The sequence below is a fragment of the Delphinapterus leucas genome, chromosome 14, assembly GCF_059928025.1.
Source record: "Delphinapterus leucas isolate spDelLeu-1000000601 "Yukka" chromosome 14, BTC_Dleu_Yukka2, whole genome shotgun sequence".
Lineage (NCBI taxonomy): Eukaryota > Metazoa > Chordata > Mammalia > Artiodactyla > Monodontidae > Delphinapterus > Delphinapterus leucas.
The window spans coordinates 63,127,102-63,148,891 of NC_143142.1; the positions used below are offsets into that span (position 1 = coordinate 63,127,102).

Below are 21,790 nucleotides of genomic sequence, written 5' to 3' on the forward strand. Positions count from 1 at the left end.
ATCAATATAAAAATTATTGTGATATTTACATTCTCTTTTTCATACTAAATCTTTGAAATCCAGTGTACACTTTATACTTAGGGCATGCTTCAGTTTGGACTAGGCTTGCTTCAAGTGCCCAGTAGCCACATGTGGTCGGCAGCTACTGTACTGGACAGGCAGATCCAGAGCCTGACTGTCAGCCCCCATGCTGCTGTGGCAGAGATTGATAACTGCCTCCCAATATTTTTCTTTTTTTTTTTTGCGGTACGCAGGCCTCTCACCCCTGCGGCCTCTCCCATTGTGGAGCACAGGCTCCGGACACGCAGGCTCAGCGGCCATGGTTCACAGGCCCAGCCGCTCCGCGGCATGTGGGATCTTCCCGGACCGGGGCACGAACCCGTGTCCCCTGCATCGGCAGGCGGACTCTCAACCACTGCGCCACCAGGGAAGCCCCTGCCTCCCAATATTTACTTCATCCTTCTACTTTCATAACAGGACCCCAACTTTTGGATTCTATTTCTTAGCTTCCCCTTCTGTTAGGTGTGGCAGGGCCAAGCTCCTTTGTCATTTGCACAAGGTGACCCAGGCTCAATTTGTATATTCTGCTCCAGACCTGGAATCAGCCATTGATTCACAGAGCCCTGGTTCCCTTTAATGGGAAATACTATTTAGAGATCACAGTCTCACAGTTATGGGTGTTCCTTGCTACTGGATTATCATTGCTTCCTGGCCTTTTGATTGGGCAGAGCTAGGAAATACATACCTAGTTTTAAAAAGAGGCAAATGATGAGTTCATACTAATACTTACCGCTCAAATTTAAGATTACAAGGTTTTTAAATTATTTGATTTTATATTTGTGTCTTTTCTCTAATTGTGAACATTTTAGTTCTTAACAACATTAATATAATTGTTATTCACTTTATCCTAATATGTAGATATATTTTATATTTGTGACTATAACAGAATTTTCAGTAATAATACCAAACCTATCATAACAGTAAAATTTTGATGAAGAAAATGGTACAGACCTGGCATAACTAAGATGGAAGAGCTAATTCTGTATTTTTCATCTTCAACACTCTTGACATTTGGGGCCAGAGAATTCTTTGCTGTGGGGCCTCCTGTGCGCTGTACCATGCTGAGCAGCATCCCTGGTCTCTCCCCGCTAGATGCTGGTAGCATCACCCCCCGTTGTGACCACCAAATAGGTCTCCAGACATTGCCAGATGTTCCCCAGGGAGGGGGGCAAAATTACCCCAGGCTGAGGCTCACTGGACTAATGGAAGGAATGACAGACATTATTTAGAAAGACATTATTTAGAGACAGACTGTCACATCCTCCACAAATAAACTGTCAAGTTTTTTTTAAGAACTCCATAAAATAACTTGGTTTACTTACACAAAAAGCGGTATATTATAGAAATTGTTCTGTATTTTTATTTTTTCCATAACAAAATGTTCTGGAGATCTTTCCAAATAAGTACAGAAAGTTCTCCCTCCTTCCCTTTGTAGCTGCGTGTATTCCATCTTGTTCATATGATAATCTACCCCCGTCACCTACTGATGGGCATTGGGGCTGTTGCTACTCTTTTGCTCTTATAAGTAATGTTGCAATGAGTAATGGTGTGCATATATCACTTTGTGTGTTTGCCAGTGTATCTTTGGGGAAGGTTCCTGGAAGTAGAATTGCTGGGTCAAGGGTTAATGTGCATGAAATTATAGTAGAGAATGCCAAATTTCCCTCCATAGAGGTTGTACATTTTGTATTCCCACCAGGGTCCTGCTTTCATTACTTAACATTATAGTAAGAACATTTCCAACGTCATTAAATAATCCTTGAAAATTGGATTTTGTAATGGCTGCCCAAAATTCCCACATGTGAATATACCACAATTTAGTTAATCATTCCTTTCCTGTTGAACATAAATGCTGCTCCCAACTTTCTCTATTATAAATAACACTGAAATGAACTTCCTTGAATAAAAATCTTTGACCAAAATCTAGTTATTTCTTAAGTACAGATTTCTGGAAGTAGGATTGCTGTATGAAAGGGCATAGTTTTTATTTTTAAGTATTTTGCTACATACTGTCCAAGTCCTTAAATTAGGAAATAATATATTTTTATCAAGAGTATTGGGACCAAAAAAAAAAAAAAAAGAGTATTGGGACAGACCTTTATTTTGGCTTCAGGGTCTTAGATGAGGGAATAAACTTATCTGATTCAAGCAATCTATGCTTGTTGGGGAAATAACTAAATTATACCAAACTATGTAAAAATCCAGTCGTAAAATCCCCAAAGAAATTCTTTATGGTTGGTTAGTGGTATTTCTTATCTACAGCATCTTCCAAGGCATTAGGCTATCACCTACTGCTTGTTAACTTATCACTTTCCCTAGACAAATCCATTCTGTCTCAAAGGGCTAGTCATTTTCTCCCTTCTCAGCAGTGAGGTGGCGTGCAGCATCTTGGTTTATTCACTGCTTCTCCTCCGAGGACCTCCTTCCTTGATCTATAGCATCACAGAAAGGACAAGAAGGAAGCAAGAAATAACAGCTCATCTGTGTCATTTGATGTGTAAATTAGCAATGAGAAGAATAACGAATGTTGCATATTTAATATACCACTTAAAGTAATAGCCATGGAAGAAATGTTTAACAAGCACAGTTAGTATTGTTGAGTATTCACAAACTCAGGCCTAGGAGTACAGAGGGAAACAAAATACTGAACAGGGCTATTAAGGGCTATTAAGGCAAATGCCATCTTTAGATGTCTACTAAACTTGATGGTAGTTTGTACAAAGAAGGTATAAAAATTGTATGTGTGAAGCGTGTTGAAACTCATCTTTTCCTTGTTATTTGCAAAAGGGCTAGACATTTCACTGTCCCTTTTAAAAATCATCCACCTAGTATGACCACACTCTGGATTTAAAAAAAAAAAAATCTTAATATGTAAAGAAAGCATAAGATCCTAGAGATTCTGGCACTGGGAATGTGGAAGAATGTACCCATGTAAACTGACTTCTTCCCATATGGGCTCTGTCCTGTCTGGCGTGAGATTCCTATAGACGTGTATACATGTGATTGAAGGGGTCAGCAGACATAACCCTGGGTTTTTCTGCAGTAACTCCATGTGTCTCCTGGGCTCTAGGGAGAAGCTGTGCTCTCTGAGGTCCTACCTTTTGGCCTCGTGCCTTGACTATCATTACCCTCTAGATCAACATTTCTCCAAGAATGGTTCCCCACAGGTCATTATCCAAAAAATGGGATCTAGTGGGATCTAATTTAACTCAGAGATACTGAGTTACAGTTCAACTGATTTCCACCCTGGCAGGAGTTCTCAGTGCCTTTAAGATGCTATTGTGTGTTGTGACTCTCCAAGAAAAGCTATGAGAAAGCAGTACATTCCATATTTATTTGACCCCAGAATCCCTTCCTTAAGGAGCATCTCATCAGACCAATGTTCTATTTGAAAACCTTTCGGGAAACGGTGGTTTGCATTAACTCACTCTGATCTGATAATCGCATCTTTCATTGCAGTAGCATTCAATCATGCTTTCAGGCTTTTAAAATCTTTTATCATTTTAAAAAAGGGACAACAGGCCCCAAATGAAGTCACTTGTTCTAAGCCCACATCATCAAACTGAGACTCAATACTTAACCTAATAGCAGTTTCAGCCTCTCCCAGGAATGTAATCTTAACCAGTCAGTCTGGAATTACCTCGTCAGTACTAGTGAGGTAATCCACTGGGTAGACTCTGCTGTTCCCCAAAAGAAGGTGACCTTACCCAAAACAATCCACTCTTTGCTCATAACTTTCTTGTTGCGTCTCCTTCTGCCTATAAAACATTTTCCATTTTGTACGTGTCTTCAGAGCTCCTTTCTGTTTGCTAGATGGGATGCTCCTGGATTCCTGAATCGTTGAACAAAGCCAATTAGATCTTTAAATTTACTCATTTGAATTTTGTTTTTTAGCAATAGTATGTCTGTGCCTACCAGTGGTCAAATTGCTTTGCTTGAAATTGCTTCTCTCCATACAAAGCTTCACTAACCTGTACAATGATATCAAGTTCATGATCCTCCATATGTGGTTGATGGGTGATTCTGACACAACCAGGAAAAAAGTGTGGTGCAGGATTTGGTAGGTGCAGCGGGGCAGGCCCAGGACTGATTGGGCAGGAGGTTACTAGGAGTAACCTTGCCCTTGCCCCATTCACACCTCAGTTTTTTGGTTTCATCAGACATAAATTGATTGCAGCCTGGCCTGCTGTGGCATTACTTTATCTTAACAGGATGCAGGTTGACATGTGAACTGTAATTCTAAAACCAAATTTTAAAAAGTATAAAATTAACATAACCATTTTATAGAAAATTTGAGAATTAGGGAAAAACTACTCATAATTTCACCACTGTGACATAAGTATTATCATCTTTGTATATACCCTAATGGTGAAAATGGTTTGGTTATTTGCTATCATTTGTTGCCTTTGTATCCTTCTGTGGTAATTTTTTTCCCCAAGAGGGAAATCATTTTCACCATTTTGGCTATTTAGAAAAAGAATACATGTTCATTATAAAAGTCATATTTTATATGCTTTGGGGTTGCTTGAAAGTGCACAGTCCCCTATAACTGTTCACACAGACACCACCCCACGCCCCACACACAGAAACAAGAATGTGAACGTTCATGGATACATATTATTTTGTTCTGTGGCCTGTTTTTTTCTTTCACTTAATACATTGTGGACAACTTTGAAAATCTACCTAATTCCATATAGAATCCCACGTATGGGCGGGCCTTAATTTATTTGACTTTTCTTTTTCTTGAGGGTTTTAATATGGCACCAGTGCATTGGACCAAGCTCCTTCCACCATGACTCCCAGCACAGACACTCTGTGGGGGGCAGTTTTCCCTCTGACGTTTAGCTGGGGTAGGGCAGGTATTATCAAAAAGGCTTTGTGTCCTGGTGGACCTGCTCTTCCCAGCCGTTTGTTAGAGAGAATGAGCTTTTCTTGAGGCTTCTGTCTGTGCCTGTTAGCAGTTTGTCAGTGGGCTTCTCCAGCGCCCCGTGTGGGAGGTCTGAGGGAGGCAAAACAGAAACCTGAGAACACTGCCCTGTCGTTCGTTCCGCATGTCCCCCGCTCCCTAGCCCCTCGTCCTCCTTCTTTCCAGTGTCTTCCTATGTTTAGAAGCTGTATTACATGCAATGAATTTTAGTAGTAGTGGGTGGACTAGAGAAGGATGGGCTACTCCATCTTGGCCAGAAGCGAGTCTCTCTCATATTTTTGATTCCCTCTTTTATCATTTTATACATCTTAAACACAATTATTTTATCGTCTGTATCAGTGGAGTTTAATTCTGTTCTTAGTTTCTTCTGCAGACTCTCATTCTTGGTGGTTCGTTATATGTTTCAGAATTTGGGATGGTGGGCTTACATTTAGTGAGGGGAACTCTATCTGTGAGAGTCTTACACATGTCCTTTCACAGAAAATTTATGTCTGACAGGCTTTGGACAACTGTAAGCTAATTTCTTAGCATAGGGTTTCTTCATCCATGCCAGTGAGGGTAGGTTGGATTCTGAATTATCAGTGAAGACTTTTTCCCACCCCAAAGTATAAGACAGATTCCCTTGGTTCTTTCCATTGCTAGTGGGGATATTTTTCTAACCCATCCTTTCATAGAGGATGTGCCATCTGGTTTTTTGTTTTACGTGATGGGCCTTGTTTCTACCTACCATCTTGAATGGGCCCAAGGCCTTCTATGCTATGCCACAGGTAGACTTTAAAATCCAAACTTTTTTTTGTAACTAAGAGGCAAACACTCAGCCACAGCTTCAATTTCAGCTGACCAGTCTTGATTTTTGGCTTCCTCTTCATTTTTAGGGCTTGAGAATTTTGCTGCTTCCTGTGGACTCATTTGTTGTGTATACCAAAAGTGATTCCTATAATTCACCGAGCTTTTAAAGTGGCTTTATATCAAGAGATGTCTGAATATCTAGTTCATCATTTTGCTGGAAAAAGAAGATTCCCATTTCTTCTCTCAATTATTGGTCATACATTTTCTGGCAAGAATAATAGGAATATATCTCCTTGTTGGTATTCTAGTAACTCGAAGTAATTGTCATTCTTTATTATAAATATGTGATGCTCTTACCCTAACATCAGTAGGACATAGACTGAACTGATGGCTCTCCTGTTGGATCCCCTTGTCTCTTGCTTGTGAGCTCACTCTTCAGAATGAGAAGTGCAGTCTCTGGAGATGAGAGGCCCCCTATGGAGACTACATCTTTCACCTCATCTTCAAAAGCACTGCCCAGCCAAGTGAGCTGAATCATCATTTCCGTGTTTTTTGTTTTTTTTTTACTAAAGATGAAAATAGAATGCTTTATTCCCAAGTTGATGCTTGTTTTCTCTGTTAATTCGAACTAATGATGCTTATAAAATGCTAATTTTCAACAAAGCAGATTTACCTTCGTAAATAAAGACTGGGCTTTAAGGAAGCAGATCACTTACATGAAGCCAGTAGCCCTGAACTGAAAGTTTATTCATTCACTCAAGTAGTATCTATTGAGTACCTACTGTGAGTATTCTGCATGATGGAAGGAGGGGGAACCCAAGATATATGGTCCATGATCCTTGGCCTCTAGAGGCTGGCTATCTGATGGGACAATGGGTGAGATATAAACGCAAATAACTAAGAAGTGAGGATACAGCCAGCCATGTGGCTGGTACAGACAATAAGTAGAATAAAATTATATCGGGAAGAGGCCATTTCTGATTAAAGATATTTAAAAGAAAAGGAGGTAGAGAGCACTTGCACTGGACCTGTGAAAAGGACCTGGCTCTTGGTAGACCAACTGGAAGTTACAAGCAAAGAAAATGACCTGAGTACATGCTCAACTAGGATGGCAAAATGTAGATTCAGATAACGGCCGACAGAGCAGTTTGGCCCAGGTGGGAAGTGTAGGTAGGAGTCAACTTACACAGAGCTCAGTGCAGGAGACAAAGTAAACCTCAGCGCTTTATTCATTGACTCCCTGTCACCTACCAAAGAATACAATTCCTGAATCTGCTTTTCAAGGATTGCCACGATCTCTGACTTCATGTTGGTTAGGGACATACTGCAAAGACTTTGCCTACAAAACTGAAGGTTGCTTTTCTCTTGTCACACTGAGATGGTTTGAACTTAATGTTTTCACTATGGAATGAACAATCGAGAATGATGTTTGATTTCCAAATTCTGTAAAATTTGGAATGATCATTTATCCCAGGAACAACATGGTTTAACAGGGGAGACATGCCAGGGGCTGAGGAAGGGCCCCGAAGATTTGGCGCGGGAGCCCAGGTGCTCAAGTGCAAGGCCTCGTGGCCCATGCAAGCTGTCTAGGTGACCAGTGGGCGCTGCCACCTTGTATATAGCAGCGGGCACCGGTCCAGTGGCCAGGCTGTGAGGTCTGTGAGCCCTCACTGTGTCACAGTCACTCTTGCTGGTTGCTTTTGACCTTCGAGGTGATGGAAGTACCAAATGACCAAGATGAAGGAGATGTGAGAACAGAATAACTTGGGTGTGAAAATCAAAATGTAGCAGCTAAAGGGAGTGTTTTCTGGTTGCCGCAGGTTAAATTTTTTCACGTAAATATATTGGCATAAAGAATGATTCCTGGGTACATTCCATTTGTCCTTTGTTTCCTCCCTTGTATGATTATAATTATTGATGTCATTAAAAGTGCATTAATCAGGCCTGGCTGTCAGAGAGTTGCACTTATTTTGTGCCCACAAGCAGTTCTGAGGTAAATCTCGTGCCTTAGGGCATTAGCTGATCAATACAATCATCTATAGTGAGGGATTGTTTTCCCACCTCCCTCCGCCTGCCTGCATTCTCCTAGGGCATTCGGGGATCTGGTCTTCCTTTCAATAAGCAGTCCCCCTGGCTGGGATGAAGAGACCAGAGGTGCTCCCACCAAAGAGCCTTCCTTCTGCAGCCCCTGCCCTTTCAGGAGGGGCAGCTGGTCCAAGGAAAGGCCTTGGGGGGAAAAATATGGCAACTGCTCATCAACCCAGCACTGCCATTTCCCCAGCTTATTCTCTCTTCCTTCCTGGTTTTAGCTTCAGGTTCCCAAGTCTTTTTTCATTTTTAAAGTTTACAGGACCAACATTCCTGCAGTCCAAGGCCCAAACCTCCCAGTTATTGCCTATTATTTACATTGAAGTAAGGAGTTTGTCATATTCATTTCTGTGTATCGGAGACTCAGCAGTGACAATACACTTGGCGGGTGGGCAATGTTGCTGGACCGAATTCCTAAATGTGAGTCTAATGGTGTCTCTTCTCTATATCTCCCTGACCCCCTCCTTTCGTCCCCCCTCACTCACCTCCTCCTGCCACTAATCGAGGCCCATCTCTCTGCTAACTGTCTAAAACAGCTTTGGATTTACTCAGACATACCAGGTATTCAGTCAAGTTTATCTTCTTGGAGGCACATCTTCCAGAGCCTTCTCTCCTTCTCCAAAATAAGCGGATTGTCCTCTGCACCCTAGGCACCCCCTGCGTCATCCTGGAGGTTTCCTTCTCTCTCTGTCAGACCCTCCGTTTCTTGGAGCCCATGTGGCCCTTTGGTTTGGTTTCTCTCCCTTTGGTCCTCTAGTACTTTCCCGATAAAGGGTACATGGGAGGTAATATTTTTTAGGCTCTGCATATTGAAAATGTCTTTATTCTATCCTCCCACTTAATTGATGGTTTGATCAAGATACAGATTTCTACACTGGAAATTATTTTTCCTGGACTTCCCTGGTGGCACAGTGCTTAAGAATGCACCTGCCAATGCAGGGGACATGGGTTCGATCCCTGGTCCAGGAAGATCCCACGTGCCATGGAGCAACTAAGCCCGTGCGCCACAACTACTGAGCCTGCGCTCTAGAGCCCACGAGCCACAACTACTGAGCCTGCGTGCCACAACTACTGAAGCCTGCGTGCCCTAGAGCCTTCGCACTGCAACTACTGAGCCCACGTGCCACAACTGCTGAAGCCCGCGTGCTCAGAGCCCGTGCTTTGCAACAAGAGAAGCCACTGCAATAAGAAGCCTGCACACTGCAATGAAGAGTAGCCCCTGCTTGCCACAACTAGAGAAAGCCCGCGTGCAGCAACAGAGACCCAACGCAGCCAAAAATAACTAGTTATAAATAATTATTTTTCCTCAGAATTTTGATTGCTCTATTTTCTTTTAATATCTCACATTGATGATGAGAAATCTTATTCTCCATTCATTGGATGCAACCTGTTTTTCCTCTCTGGAAGCTTTTATGATCCTTTGTTCGTTCTCAGGGTTCTGAGATTTCACCGTGATGTGACTTGGGGTCTCCCTGCTGTTACTGTGCTAGTATCAGGCCAGTTACTGAGGCACAGTCTCCAGAGTCTCACTGTTCGGGTTCAAGTTCAGGGCCGCCATTCACTAGCCTTGACCTCAGGCAAGCTACTCGACCTCTATGCCTCAGTTTCCTCATCTTAAACAAAGATATTACCTACCTCATAGGTAGGTTCTGAGAATTAATATCTGAAAAATGCTTGAAACAGTACGTGCCACCTGGTGAGTGCTATTTAAGCACGAGCTTTTATTAATATTTCAGACGTAAAAAATAATTTCCTAGAGCTCTGCAAAGTTCCCTCAACCCTGTGTCTGGAATATAAATGTTGGCCCTGAGAGGGGATGTGGTTGTGCAGGTGGCTGTCTCTGATGAGATGAATTTCAACAGGGTGAAGCTGATAAAGAACAAAGCAAATGCAAAAAAGAAATAGGTACTTTTTATTGCCGGGAAAGCAGCCCTGGAGTGGATTCTCAGCTCAGGACGGGAGGAATAGTAGGTAAAGAAAAGACACAATCTTTTAAGAAACCTGGTCGCTCCGGTTTAGGACTCAGATATGCTCCCTGGAAGGGTATTTTCATGTTTTCAATTTAAAGGAAATATCATGACATAGATTCAGAATAAGAAAAAAGGGAGGGTGCTTTGGAAATTCTCGGTATCTTTATGAGTGAGAAAATCTGGTGATGATGCTTTTCACTGTTACTCTTTATTATCGGCTAAGCCAGACCAACACACAGGCATTTCCTAATTTCTGTGCTAGAAAATCAAAGAGATATTTCCCTCCTGTCTAGGAGCTTGAAATTTTAACATAAAAAGGGTTCACAAACTCACACTCAAAAATGATCTGTTTTTAATAGGAATGGTAACTCAAGGTAACCAAAGAGCCCCAGTTAATGAGGGAAAGCTCTACTTTACATGATCATTCTACATAATCATTTGGAATGGAAAAAAGTTTTAAATCACCGTTTTGCACCACTCTCATGAAACAGTTGATTCAAAGATCATCAACAGATGCTAAAACCACTAGTTGAAAGGGATGGGGAAAGGGGTATTCCCATGGCGCCAAAGTACTGTATGTAGAATATTTACCCCTTACAAAGAGATGCTTGAGAGATCGTCCAGTGAAGAGAGCTGTGGTCACCAGATGATCTCAGTAATTAAACATCACATCACTAGCAGTGAGGCACACCAACCTTGGATTCCAATGTAATGAATGCGAAAACATATTATCCATGAAATATACTTGCCAAAAATGTTTATCCTGATTCTGATTAAGCTTTGAGGTCTAACTTCCATCTTGGAGGACAGGAGATACAGGAACCAGTTACCTGATACCATGAGGAAAACATCAGACGAATCCAGAATGTGGGACATCGTACAACTAGCCTTACCTATTCAAAAAGGGGCCAAGGCAAGGAGACTGCTTTGGATTACAAGAGATTTAAGAGACATAATCATATGTAGTGCATAATCCTTGATTGAATGTTGGTTGGGAAAACTGTAAAAGGTATTTTGGGGGTGATTGGAGAGATTTTACTATGGAATGGGCATTAGACATATTATTCAATCTGTGTTAATTCTGTTAGTGTCATAATGGTATTATACTTATATAAGGAAATGTCCCTTTTTTTGGAAATGCATACTGAAGCATTGGGGGGTGGTGTTTCATGATGTAATTTACATTGAAATAATTTAACAAGAATAGATAAATACGTATGAAGCAGATATGGCAAAATGTTAACTTGTTGAATCAAGATGGTAGGTATGTGGATATTTGTTGTTTTATTCTACTTTTCTATTTGCTTGAAATTTTTACATTAAGAAATATAAGGAAATGGCTTGCAGATGCAAAGTGCATAAACCTGGCCTGACAGTGTTTTGGGAGGCCAGGAATGAGTGTTTCAAAGGGCCACATTTGCACTGGGCGCCCAGGAAGGAGCATTCGCACTTTACTTCACCAGAGCAATGGAGTGAGATAGTCATTCACTCCAGAAAATATGAGAGTTTTTGAAGAATTAGCGCACTTCCCAGAGTGCCCAAGTTATGTCAGGAATAATGTACTCGTTGGCAGGGTCAGGTTGAATAATTGATGTTACAACTGCAGTGGGAATGCTCACGTTTGGTTGGTGTTAGCTGGATTTATTCCCCCTCAAATTAAGTCACCTAAAACCACCTCCTTCACATGAGGTATCTGGGGGATGTATACTTTCTTTCTCTTTTTCTTCCTTCCTTCCTCCCTCCCTCCCTATCTCTCCTTTCTTTTTTTCTTCTTTTTAACCATTTGTTTCTCCCAAACAACATGAAGTAATGGTCCTACCCACTCAGACATAGATGTAGAGTAACAGTTAAGATGCAGGATTGGTTCCTGCTAAATTTGTTCTTCAAATATAGTTGTTGCTTAAGAAGTGAGTTACTGCCCCAACCAGTTCCTGTGTTTTGGACGTGACTCAGGGAGCTAGACTGTGCCATGTTGCGGCGCCTGGAGAAGAGGATTCTGGTGGACCTCCCAAGCCAGGAGGCCAGGCAGGCCATGATCCACCACTGGCTGCCGCCCGTGAGCAGGAGCTGTGCCCTGGAGCTGCGCGCGGAGCTGGAGTACAGCCTGCTGAGCAGGGTGAGCTGCCTGGGGAGGCGCCTAGGCCCAGGGGCCGCCCCGTGACCGTCTTCTCAGCTGTTCGGAGCCTCGAGTCACTTAGAAAAGATCCAAGCTGCCCCAACAAGCGCAACGGGCCTCTCCTTCATGAAAGACCATGCTCTTTGTCCCTCGGGAACATTCAAGCAGAGATGTGATAAAGTGGAATAGGGTTTAGACTCAGAGGACCTACGGTCAGATTCTGGCCCTGCCACTTATTAACTGTGTGCCATCAAGGAAGTCACTTGCTCTCTGAGCCTCAGCTTCTTCATCTGTAAAATGGGTAACAGGCCATAGAGGATTGCTGTGATGATTAAATGCAAGTCTTTCACAAAAGGAAAAGCATGTTACCCCCAGGCCCACTGGTGTCATTGCCTCAAGAGGACACTTGAATGTGATGTTCTCTGAGGTTCCTTAAAGGCAGGTTATAATCCTATTTACAAGAACAGAAGTGTCTACCAAATTTTGCCATCCTTGAATTTGGGCACAAGGGCCCCATTAGGCTGGCTTGGGTGGGCCAGTCGTCACCAGCATCTCACCACCTACGTTTGCATGGTGTTAGGAAGTTGTTTGTGGCCCAGATCCTTAGGTTATCCAAACACGTTAGCAGCCTCTCTCCCCCTAAACACTATTTATCTGGGAATCTTTATATAGTGTCCATGGGTGACGGATACAGAATCCAAACAGGGGATCTGACACCCTGTCCTGCCCGTAAGAATGTAACCACCACCAGCATTCTGCCTGCTGCCTAATGGCTGGGTTTGCGGCTGTTTCAGGAGATGGAGGGCTACTCGGGCTCGGACATCAAGCTAGTCTGCAGGGAAGCAGCCATGCGGCCTGTGAGGAAGATCTTCAATGCCCTTGAAAATCAGCAGTCAGGTATGGTGAGGATGACAGCCAAGGTGCTCTGGGAGAGAAATTTGTTTTTAAAAATTGGGCTTTCACCAGCAGGTGGCACCTTGCCCCTGTTCTCTGTGGCTTGTTACACTGGCACTCATTCTTTGGTCAAAAATCCTCCTTCTGCACCCAACTCCTTCCTCCTCTGCTGTTCTGTTTCGGATCAACTTTGTCCCCAGACGATAAACTCCTTAGGGCTCGGGCTTTTATTTCGCTGGCACACTATGTTGGGCTGGATCCATTTGTGGCACTATATAAATATTAAATAACACTTTATAATGATACATTTAAGTCACATTTTGTGTATGGGCTTCAGGGGCTGAGTTGCACATTAAAGACTTTTTTCCCCAGCCCTCTTCAGTCTTGCCTGTTGCTGCATTAACCATTAAGAATGCTGCATTGTGCATTGTCTTGAAAGAAGGTCTATTAACGTTTCAAGAGCATTGATCACCATTAGCTAGACTGTTGTGCTGCTCCTCTTGTGTTTTTATCTAGAGAGCAGCAGTTTACCTGGGATCCAGCTGGATACAGTGACCACTGCTGACTTTTTGGATGTGCTGGCCCACACCAAGCCTTCAGCAAAAAATCTGACTCAGAGATACTCAGCCTGGCAAAGTGAGTTCGAGTCTGTGTGAAACCACATTTACCCTGACTTGGCCACAAAGACAACTACAGAGGCCTCCTCATTAATTAGTGTAAGTGAAAGAAGAACATTATGCTTGGAATAGAAAACAGAAAATTATTCTTGAAGACTGGATTAATTTGGACAACTGTACCATTTTGGAAATATATATTTTCATGGTCGATGTCAGCAAAATATTGAAGATTCCAATTACAGGTATGTGTGCTATGAGGTCTCGCAACGGAGACTTTTCTCACAATGAGATCCCATAAAATTTAGATGAATAATTTCTTGTAGTGTTCCTCATTTGTGAACTGGCATTTTCATTTTTTTTTTTAAAAGATGTTGGGGGTAGGAGTTTATTAATTAATTAATTTATTTTTGCTGTGTTGCGTCTTCGTTTCTGTGTGAGGGCTTTCTCTAGTTGTGGCAAGTGGGGGCCACTCTTCACAGCGGTGCATGGGCCTCTTACTATTGCAGCCTTTTTTCTTAATTAATTAATTAATTAATTTTTGGCTGTGTTGGGTCTTCGTTTCTGTGCGAGGGCTTTCTCCAGTTGTGGCAAGCGGGGGCCACTCTTCATCACGGTGCGTGGGCCTCTTACTATTGGGGCCTCTCTTGTCGTGGAGCACAGGCTCCAGACGCGTAGGCTCAGTAGTTGTGGCTCACGGGCCTAGTTGCTCCGCGGCATGTGGGATCCTCCCAGACCAGGGCTCGAACCCGTGTCCCCTGCATTAGCTGGCAGATTCTCAACCACTGCGACACCAGGGAAGCCCTGGCATTTTCATTTTGAAAAAGATGTGGTAAGGAAAGTTGTGTTGGGATGCAGAGGGTGGTTCTAAGTTGGGGAGCCAATCAGAAGCTAAGCTTGACAGACCATCTGGCAGCTGACAGCTCAAGGGTGGATAAGGGTGGGAGCAAGGAAGAGAGCATCTGCTTCTCTTGACAATATTCTGAATCTCATCTGCCCTCCCTGATTCTGACTCCAGTCAGTTTTATCAGCAGAGCAAACCCCTACCAGACTAGCCCCACTCAGGAATATCACTGGCCCATCTCTGGAGATGAGCTAATAGCCCTGGTAACAAGCACCCCACTATCACTACGTACCAGTTGCAGTGTTTTGAGTTCTGGCCCCTAATAACATCTTCACATCTCACATCCTGTGTATTCTGCCCTTCTCTTTCCATTGCCACAGCTCCTCATTGGATCCAAAACTTAGGATGGGGTACCTGAGCTTCTAGAACAGTCTTCCCCGCGCTTAGGCTCCTCCACATCTCCTTACAGGGTTGGAAACAGCTAGAAACATCTCATTCAGAAACCCACAATCTGAGGCATCTACTTTCAACTCCTGGTAAATTTTGAAGGCTTCCACTAAGTAATGCCACCCCTCCCCCTGCTTAGAATTTTCCTACGGTCACCTTTTGTTGTCTCCCTTGCCTTGTTTTCTTCATCCCTGCAAGGCAGACTCCTCCAGAGAAGAAAACACTTCCAGGAAAAGGGACATTTGGGCTAAATAGTCCAAAGTATTTCACCCTTTTAAACAAAAACATTTGGGGTTTTGATTGTTTTGAATAGAATGTTCTCAGATGCCTCTTAAAATATCATTTTATGGAAAATGTAGTCAAATTGAATGAGTTTAAAAGAAACAAAAAGACATTTCATCTTAGAAGCTCAGCTGAAACTTCTTCATGGTCACTAGGTCACCCTGTGAGCACTGCCGATATGCAGACATGGAGGTCTCTAAACTCAATGGCCTAGACTGCTGTGCCGTTCAATTTCCAACATCTGCCGTCTGTGCTTTTGGGTTATTTTCTTTGTCAGGCTGTCAGCTGACATTTCTTATAGCTGTTAGTCCATTTGCTTGCGGCCTTTGCCACCCTTTCTGATTTCATAAAATCTCAAGTGGATGGAACCTCAATAATAGCTAATTTGCTGTGGTTGGAAAGCAGGTTAAGTGTGCACTATATGTGTACCTAAGAATGAACAGGCAGAGGAGGGCTCCCGTGGACAGCATGCTTTGTGACAATAGGGTTGGGCCCTTTTAGCTTACTGCTCTGGAGTTCCTGATTCCGTTCAGGTAAGTGTGGTTGGCCATCCCTCCCAGCACATACTGGTAACTAACCTTCCACTTCCAAAACCCACCTCCACATCCTCCCTCCATTCCTTTTAAGAATCTCCAAATTCATCTTTGTACATTCAGTCACATAGTCCATCCTTCTCTCCTCATTCCTTGGAAAGTTTGTCTACAAATGATCACACACATATGCTTTTAGGTCATGCCTTTATTTTGGTGGCTTCTTATCAGTTTTATACATTATCTAATGACTTCCTGCTTTGGATGAAATGAAATATATCCTTTTCAGCCCTTTGCCCCATCCCTACCACACACGTCTTTCCCTGATCATCCCCGAAGTTTTACTACAGTTTTAGGTTAACTCAATAATCAATATTTTTATGATATTGTTCACTGTACATTGTTCAATGAAGAGCCAACTAGTGGATTAGGATTACATTTCCTTGTTGAGTTTTGTCTTTCTTGGAATTAATAACCGCCTCATTGTTTTCATTTGCTTAATTTTCTAAGTATTTATTCTTAATTTTTGGGGCAACATTTTCATATCTGTCCGATATCCATCAGTATTGTCTTCTAAATGGCCAAACATATCAGATTAACTTTCAACTCCATTCCCACGCTCTCTGGTCCTGGTTGTAAGGGGAAGGGGACCAGACAATGGCTGTAGAACAAGCAGAGATTTCCCTAATCCCGTCTTCAGCCCTGCCTCTCAGCCTGGCCCACCACCATGTCCAGTGTCTCCAAGGCCTGAACGTTCACAGTTCCACTTCTCCAGAGCGTAACCCCCCCACCCTCTCCTGCCTGGCTGAGGGTGCGTATCTGGCTGCTCAGGGTGGGGAGGGTTTCTGGGGCTCCAGCCATTTTCCCAGCTTTGAACCAATTCCTTGCTTCTCAACCTTGCCTCACACCTCACGACCACTCTACCCAGTGTCTCCAAGCCTTGAGTCTTTGAGGTGATAATCTACAGGATGAATTTTGGTTTTTTTCTTTGCGTTGATTTTAGTTATCAACACTCCATCATCCTCTTTCCATCTCCTGAATTACTGAACCCTGTCATCCACTGCTGTCTTCTCTACCATTCTCTTGTGGGTTGTCCTTGTTGGTTTATAACATCTTTATTCCTTCCCTCTTCTTTTAGTGGGGCTTTGAGAGAGATCAACTAATACATGACTAATGTACTGTTTAGAGCCTCTGGTTAGTTTTTTAAAAGTAGACTAAAAGTATATCTAAGTTTATAGGGATATAGGAGATTGGCCCGTTAGTTGTTGGTGGAAATTTGAACCTAATTCCACATGTGGTATTTTCTTCTAAAGCAGAGGTCGTAACTCAAATGCTATAGGAACTTGGAATATAGTTACACATGGGTAAAGGAAGACAAGGAAGAGGTGGGGGACTGTGGCGAACTGGAGAGGCCAGAACTAGCTGAAGATAGCTCAATTTCCCAACTAGAAGATACGTATCTAGGAGTTGGAGCTACGTTCTGCTGTCTTCCTTAGTGATTTACTCCCAAGGGCATTTAAAAATATTTGGGAGACTTCCCTGGTGGCGCAGTGGTCAAGAATCTGCCTGCCAATGCAGGGGACACAGGTTCAAGCCCTGGTCCAGGAAGATCCCACATGCCGTGGAGCAACTAAGCCCGTGAGCCACAGCTACTGAGCCCGTGCGCCACAGCTACTGAAGCCCGTGCGTCTAAAGCCCGTGCTGTGCGACAAGAGGAGCCACTGCAATGAGAAGCCCGTGCACCAAAACGAAGAGTAGCCCCCGCTTGCCGCAACTAGAGAAAAGTCCGTGCGCAGCAACGAAGACCCAACACAGCCAAAGATAAATACATAAATAATTTAAAATAAAATAAATATTTGGTTTTCTCAGGCACATCAGCCAGTGAAACAAACAGGCATTGAGATGTGTATGACATTAAACACAGGAAAAAGATATCAAAATCTGTTTCATCTTAACAGATGTGGTTTGAATTATGATAAACGATTTCTGGTGCTCTGGCACCTCGCCTCTCAAGGACAGCAGCATGCTTTGGGTAGTAGGTCTTGATGGCTGGTGTAACACAAAGTCAGCTCAGCAAAGGCCCTGTGCATTTACGCCGGGAAAGGCCTTTTTGACTTATGTCAAAGAAACTCAATAACGCAAACATGGCTCTATGCAAACAACTGCTAACAGGACGAAGTACTCTGCTGCCCAAGGCAAGTGTTTTAATGAAATAGATTAGTGCAGTTTTAAAAGTTCTTTATTATAGGTGCCCAAGGACTTCAGTTTCATCCAACATGAACCACCACCGATCCAAACCAACTGAACATAGACTTTCCTGTCCAACTCGCTCCTGTAATTTTTCAGTGTGGGGTTAAGAGTGAGGTGACGACAGTCACTCCAGGGCAGTTTCTGATACCCACAACCGCAGGTGTTTGATGGAACCGTCACTAGGGAGGTGGGCCAGCCCCCTTCTCCTTTCCAGGCATTACAATCCGCTCCGCTCGGGTAGAGTGGTGGGTAGGTAGAGCCACTGCAGAACTAGCTGATTCTGGACGTGTGAGAGTGAAGTGGGTGCAACAACCTTGTCTCCCCACCAGACTGGTCCTTCGCCCTCCTCCACGCCCAGCTCACAGGAGATGCCCAATAACCACCTCCTGACCATGGGCATTCTCTAATGCCCTTTCAAGTCCTAAGATTCACTTGGTCCCTTTTCTGGGGCCAGGACAGGATTATAGTAAAGCTGGCACCAACACTATCCTTGGGGTCAGCACCACAAGACAGCCCCTGAAATGTAATGGCTGGAAAATAAAGTCCTTTACGTACTTCGGTTATTCAATCTCCTCCATGAAGCCCAAGGCAAACCAACCAGCTGAGCTGGGAATGTTTACAGTAACCTCGACCTAAACCAAGATTTCTATTTATCCTCACGAACTTCATACCGTGGACAGGTCAGTTAGAAAGTCCTATATAATGTTTATTAAGTAAATAAAATAGCCAACTAAGATTTTAATGGCCTAGAGGGCCAAGCGAGAATGGAGGAAAGTAGAGCAGCCGTTTCTCTTGACTGGCTCGTTACACGCAGCTGGATTACCCCCTCCTGCCACTCGCCCATCAGTGATGTCTACAGCTTGGCTTTAGCTCTAACGTGTCTCCAGAGCATCAGAGCCATTATTTAAGTGCCTAACGGGCCTCCCCTATGAGCAGCAAGTCTAAAATGAAACATTTTCTCCTCCCTACCCACAGCTATACCCTCTAGCATTCAATTCCTATAATATTTACAGCTAATTTTGAGTTGTCTGGTGACGGCCCGAGTGCCCATCTGTGTTGTAGCACAGAGTCCTGTCTGGTGGGGAGAAGAGACATTTGAAGACCTAAGTATAATCTAACAACTGCTCCAAGGCACGAAGGAGGGAGGGAACACTTCACTCCATCCTGTGGTCAGGACCACGTCACAGAGAAGGGAGACACAGAGTCTGCACACTGCCTTGGGTATTCTCCTTAGCTCCTCACCTAGTAAGGGCCCTCCAGGCAAAGTCCTTCTCTTAAATGTTTATTTCCTAGCAGGCACTTCGCACACAGCAGCTAGCAAACCGTTGATAACGCTTGGGCCAAGGAATCAGTGACCCAGGTGCCGGGGAACAGGCCACTGGTGAACACGCCCAGCAGCCCCTCTTGCCTGCACGCTGGGCTTTTCTGTGTGGCTCCGGCCTGAAGGAATTTAAATGTAGTAGAATGTCTCTCTTTTTTAAATTCTCAGGAGGACTTTCCCCACTGAACTGACTGTAGAGATGAATTCTACCAACCTTTTCCGGATTGTTATATGCAGGTACTCCTGCTACATCTGTGTCATCATCGCAAACAGGCAACACTTAACATTCGTCCGATTCTATTTAAAGTCCTTGATATATGGGTTGTGCATTTAACCCTCACAACAAGCCTACGTGGTGGGGTATCTCCACTTTACAGAGAAGGCAAAGGAGGCAGAGTGGCTAGGGGAGTTGCCCCAGGTCACCGAAGGGAAGTGCTGGCCAGGCTCCCTGCTCTGTGCCCCGGTCACTGCACTCCTCCTCCTGATCTGGGGTGGTGCCCTAGCACATCTGTCTTCTGCACTCTAGGATCGTAAGGACTAGGTTGGGGCATCTGCAAAAACAAGAAAAGTGTTCACCAAACGACCAGAAGTAGAGGAAGCGGCCATTTATTTAGCTTTGCTCCGTCCCATCCAAGACCAAGCTGATCTCTAAACAAGCATCAAAACCCAAAGCTCATTAACACTGCTGTGTGCTTCAATAAGGTGAGCACCATGATAATGGACAATTACAAGCTAATAATCCAGTGCCCAAGAGCCCAGTAAAACAATGGCAAAGGCCCAGGATCATCACAGTATGCAAATGCACTAAGAAAATCATTACCTATTTAGTCCCCTTCATTTTGGTGGGTTTAACATGAGAAGAAGAATCCATGCTGCAAGACGAGATTTCATTTTACAGCCGTAGTAACCAAGTACATAAAAGCTTGAATCTGTCCCAATAGCTTCTGAAAGATTTTTCCCATAGTGTCAGAGGCAAAAATAATGAAATCTTGCAAATGTACAGTTAATAGGACCCGGGTGGACACTAGCCTCAAAAATGCATGGTCTATAAGACATTAAAGGCTTGATTTTAGTTTCTGCACTGTTCCTGTTAATAACAATGTCTAATTAAAACATCTGTAAAATACTGATAGTTTTAATTTTACATAAAATTTCCAACACAACTGTTACACAGTATAATAGGTATCTGCAATGAATAGGTTATTAATGGAAATATTATTTTAAATTAAAACCAGGTTCTAAATTTAAACTACTCATCTCTGGCTAACCAAGAGAAAAAGAAGTCACCCGTGCTGGGAATAATACAGTAGCTAATCTAGTTTTCAACATCTGTTAAAGCAAATTCACTCCTTCACTTGGGCTAAAGGACACTTTATTCTGCTTCTTCTGTCCTGTACCCTACTTGGCACTTCTGATGGATTTCACAGTTGAACTCAATATTAAAACTACATACAGCCTAACGCACCCTTCAGTGCAGTACTTTGTAACTTAAAAAACACCATTCAACTTTATTCAGAGTCTGAACCCCTCCAATTTACCAGCGAGGAGACAGCAGAGAACAGGCTCCCCGCAGGAGACTCTTCCCCAGCGCCCGCTAACCTGATGAATATTTTAAAAGGAATGGCACAAAATCTCAGCTTTCCCTTTCTTTGGATCTCATCTTCTTTTACGAAAAAAACCAAAAGGGATTAGCCAGGCTTGGTGTCTGGCTGCAATTCAATACCTTTCTTTCTAATTACTGCCCAATAAAAGAGGGTTAAATGGTGACCAGGGCTGAGTGGTCTCTGTCTGTCATTAAGTTGTTGAGGGATTCTTTCCAGACAATGAAAAGCTGCGTTTCAAGTTGCTTCTGATTCACACAATGGTTCACAGTAGATGCTGCAGAATGTGGTCCACGGCATGAGGGAAGCTGTCACAAGTTAAGTAAGGAGCTGGATTAATTTTTTCTTCGTCTGCTGCTCGATATTTCCCTGAAATGAAAGTAAAGCCAGTGACAAAGCTAGAGAGAGGCATGGACACATATACACTACCAAACGTAAGGTAGATGGCTAGTGGGAAGCAGCCGCATAGCACAGGGAGATCAGCTCGGTGCTTTGTGACCACCTAGAGGGGTGGGATAGGGAGGGTGGGAGGGAGGGAGATCCAAGAGGGAAGAGATATGGGAACATATGTATATGTATAACTGATTCACTTTGTTATAAAGCAGAAACTAACACACCATTGTAAAGCAATTATACTCCAATAAAGATGTTTAAAAAAATAACAATAAAGCCAGTGAACAAAGGCTACTGGTAGAACACCAGATTAATCACACCCCATGAGCACCTGGGACACCAGAGACCACCCTTATAATGATGAGAGAATCAAGGTCTCCACAGCTCCCAAAGCACCTTTTATCCAGGCTTCAGGAATGCCATGAGGCAATTCAAAGCAAGGTCATATTCAGCATTTCCCAGGCCCTCTGGTCTTTCATGATGGACAGTCACAGGTACTGGGTCACCTGAGAGCTAAGGGTGCCTTCGAATCTCCTCAGCTGTTGAAATCATTTTCTTCCCCCAGCAGCCCTACAGATAGGGATGGTGATTAAATTAGTGCTTTTAAATGAAAGCCCAGACCCCACAGGGCAGAGGCCTTGTCAGCTTCAGAAGGTGACTGGAA

General features: G+C 43.4%; 2 protein-coding genes across 4 annotated transcripts in view; one reads left to right on the forward strand and one right to left on the reverse strand.

Moving 5' to 3' along the window:
* The window catches only part of KATNAL2 (katanin catalytic subunit A1 like 2), a 39,719-nt gene extending 26,210 nt beyond the window's left edge, over positions 1-13,509 (forward strand). For both annotated transcript variants that reach the window (XM_089895150.1, XM_089895151.1), the window contains exons 12-14: positions 11,788-11,950; positions 12,745-12,847; positions 13,361-13,509. In XM_089895150.1, the coding sequence (XP_089751276.1) occupies positions 11,788-11,950; positions 12,745-12,847; positions 13,361-13,500 (406 nt within the window). In that variant the 3' untranslated portion in view covers positions 13,501-13,509. The remainder of the gene's footprint in view (positions 1-11,787; positions 11,951-12,744; positions 12,848-13,360) is intronic.
* A 6,213-nt stretch (positions 13,510-19,722) lies between these two features.
* HDHD2 (haloacid dehalogenase like hydrolase domain containing 2) overlaps positions 19,723-21,790 on the reverse strand; it is a 38,474-nt gene continuing 36,406 nt past the window's right edge. For both annotated transcript variants that reach the window (XM_089895147.1, XM_022561799.3), the window contains one exon: positions 19,723-21,102. In XM_089895147.1, the coding sequence (XP_089751273.1) occupies positions 21,052-21,102 (51 nt within the window). In that variant the 3' untranslated portion in view covers positions 19,723-21,051. The remainder of the gene's footprint in view (positions 21,103-21,790) is intronic.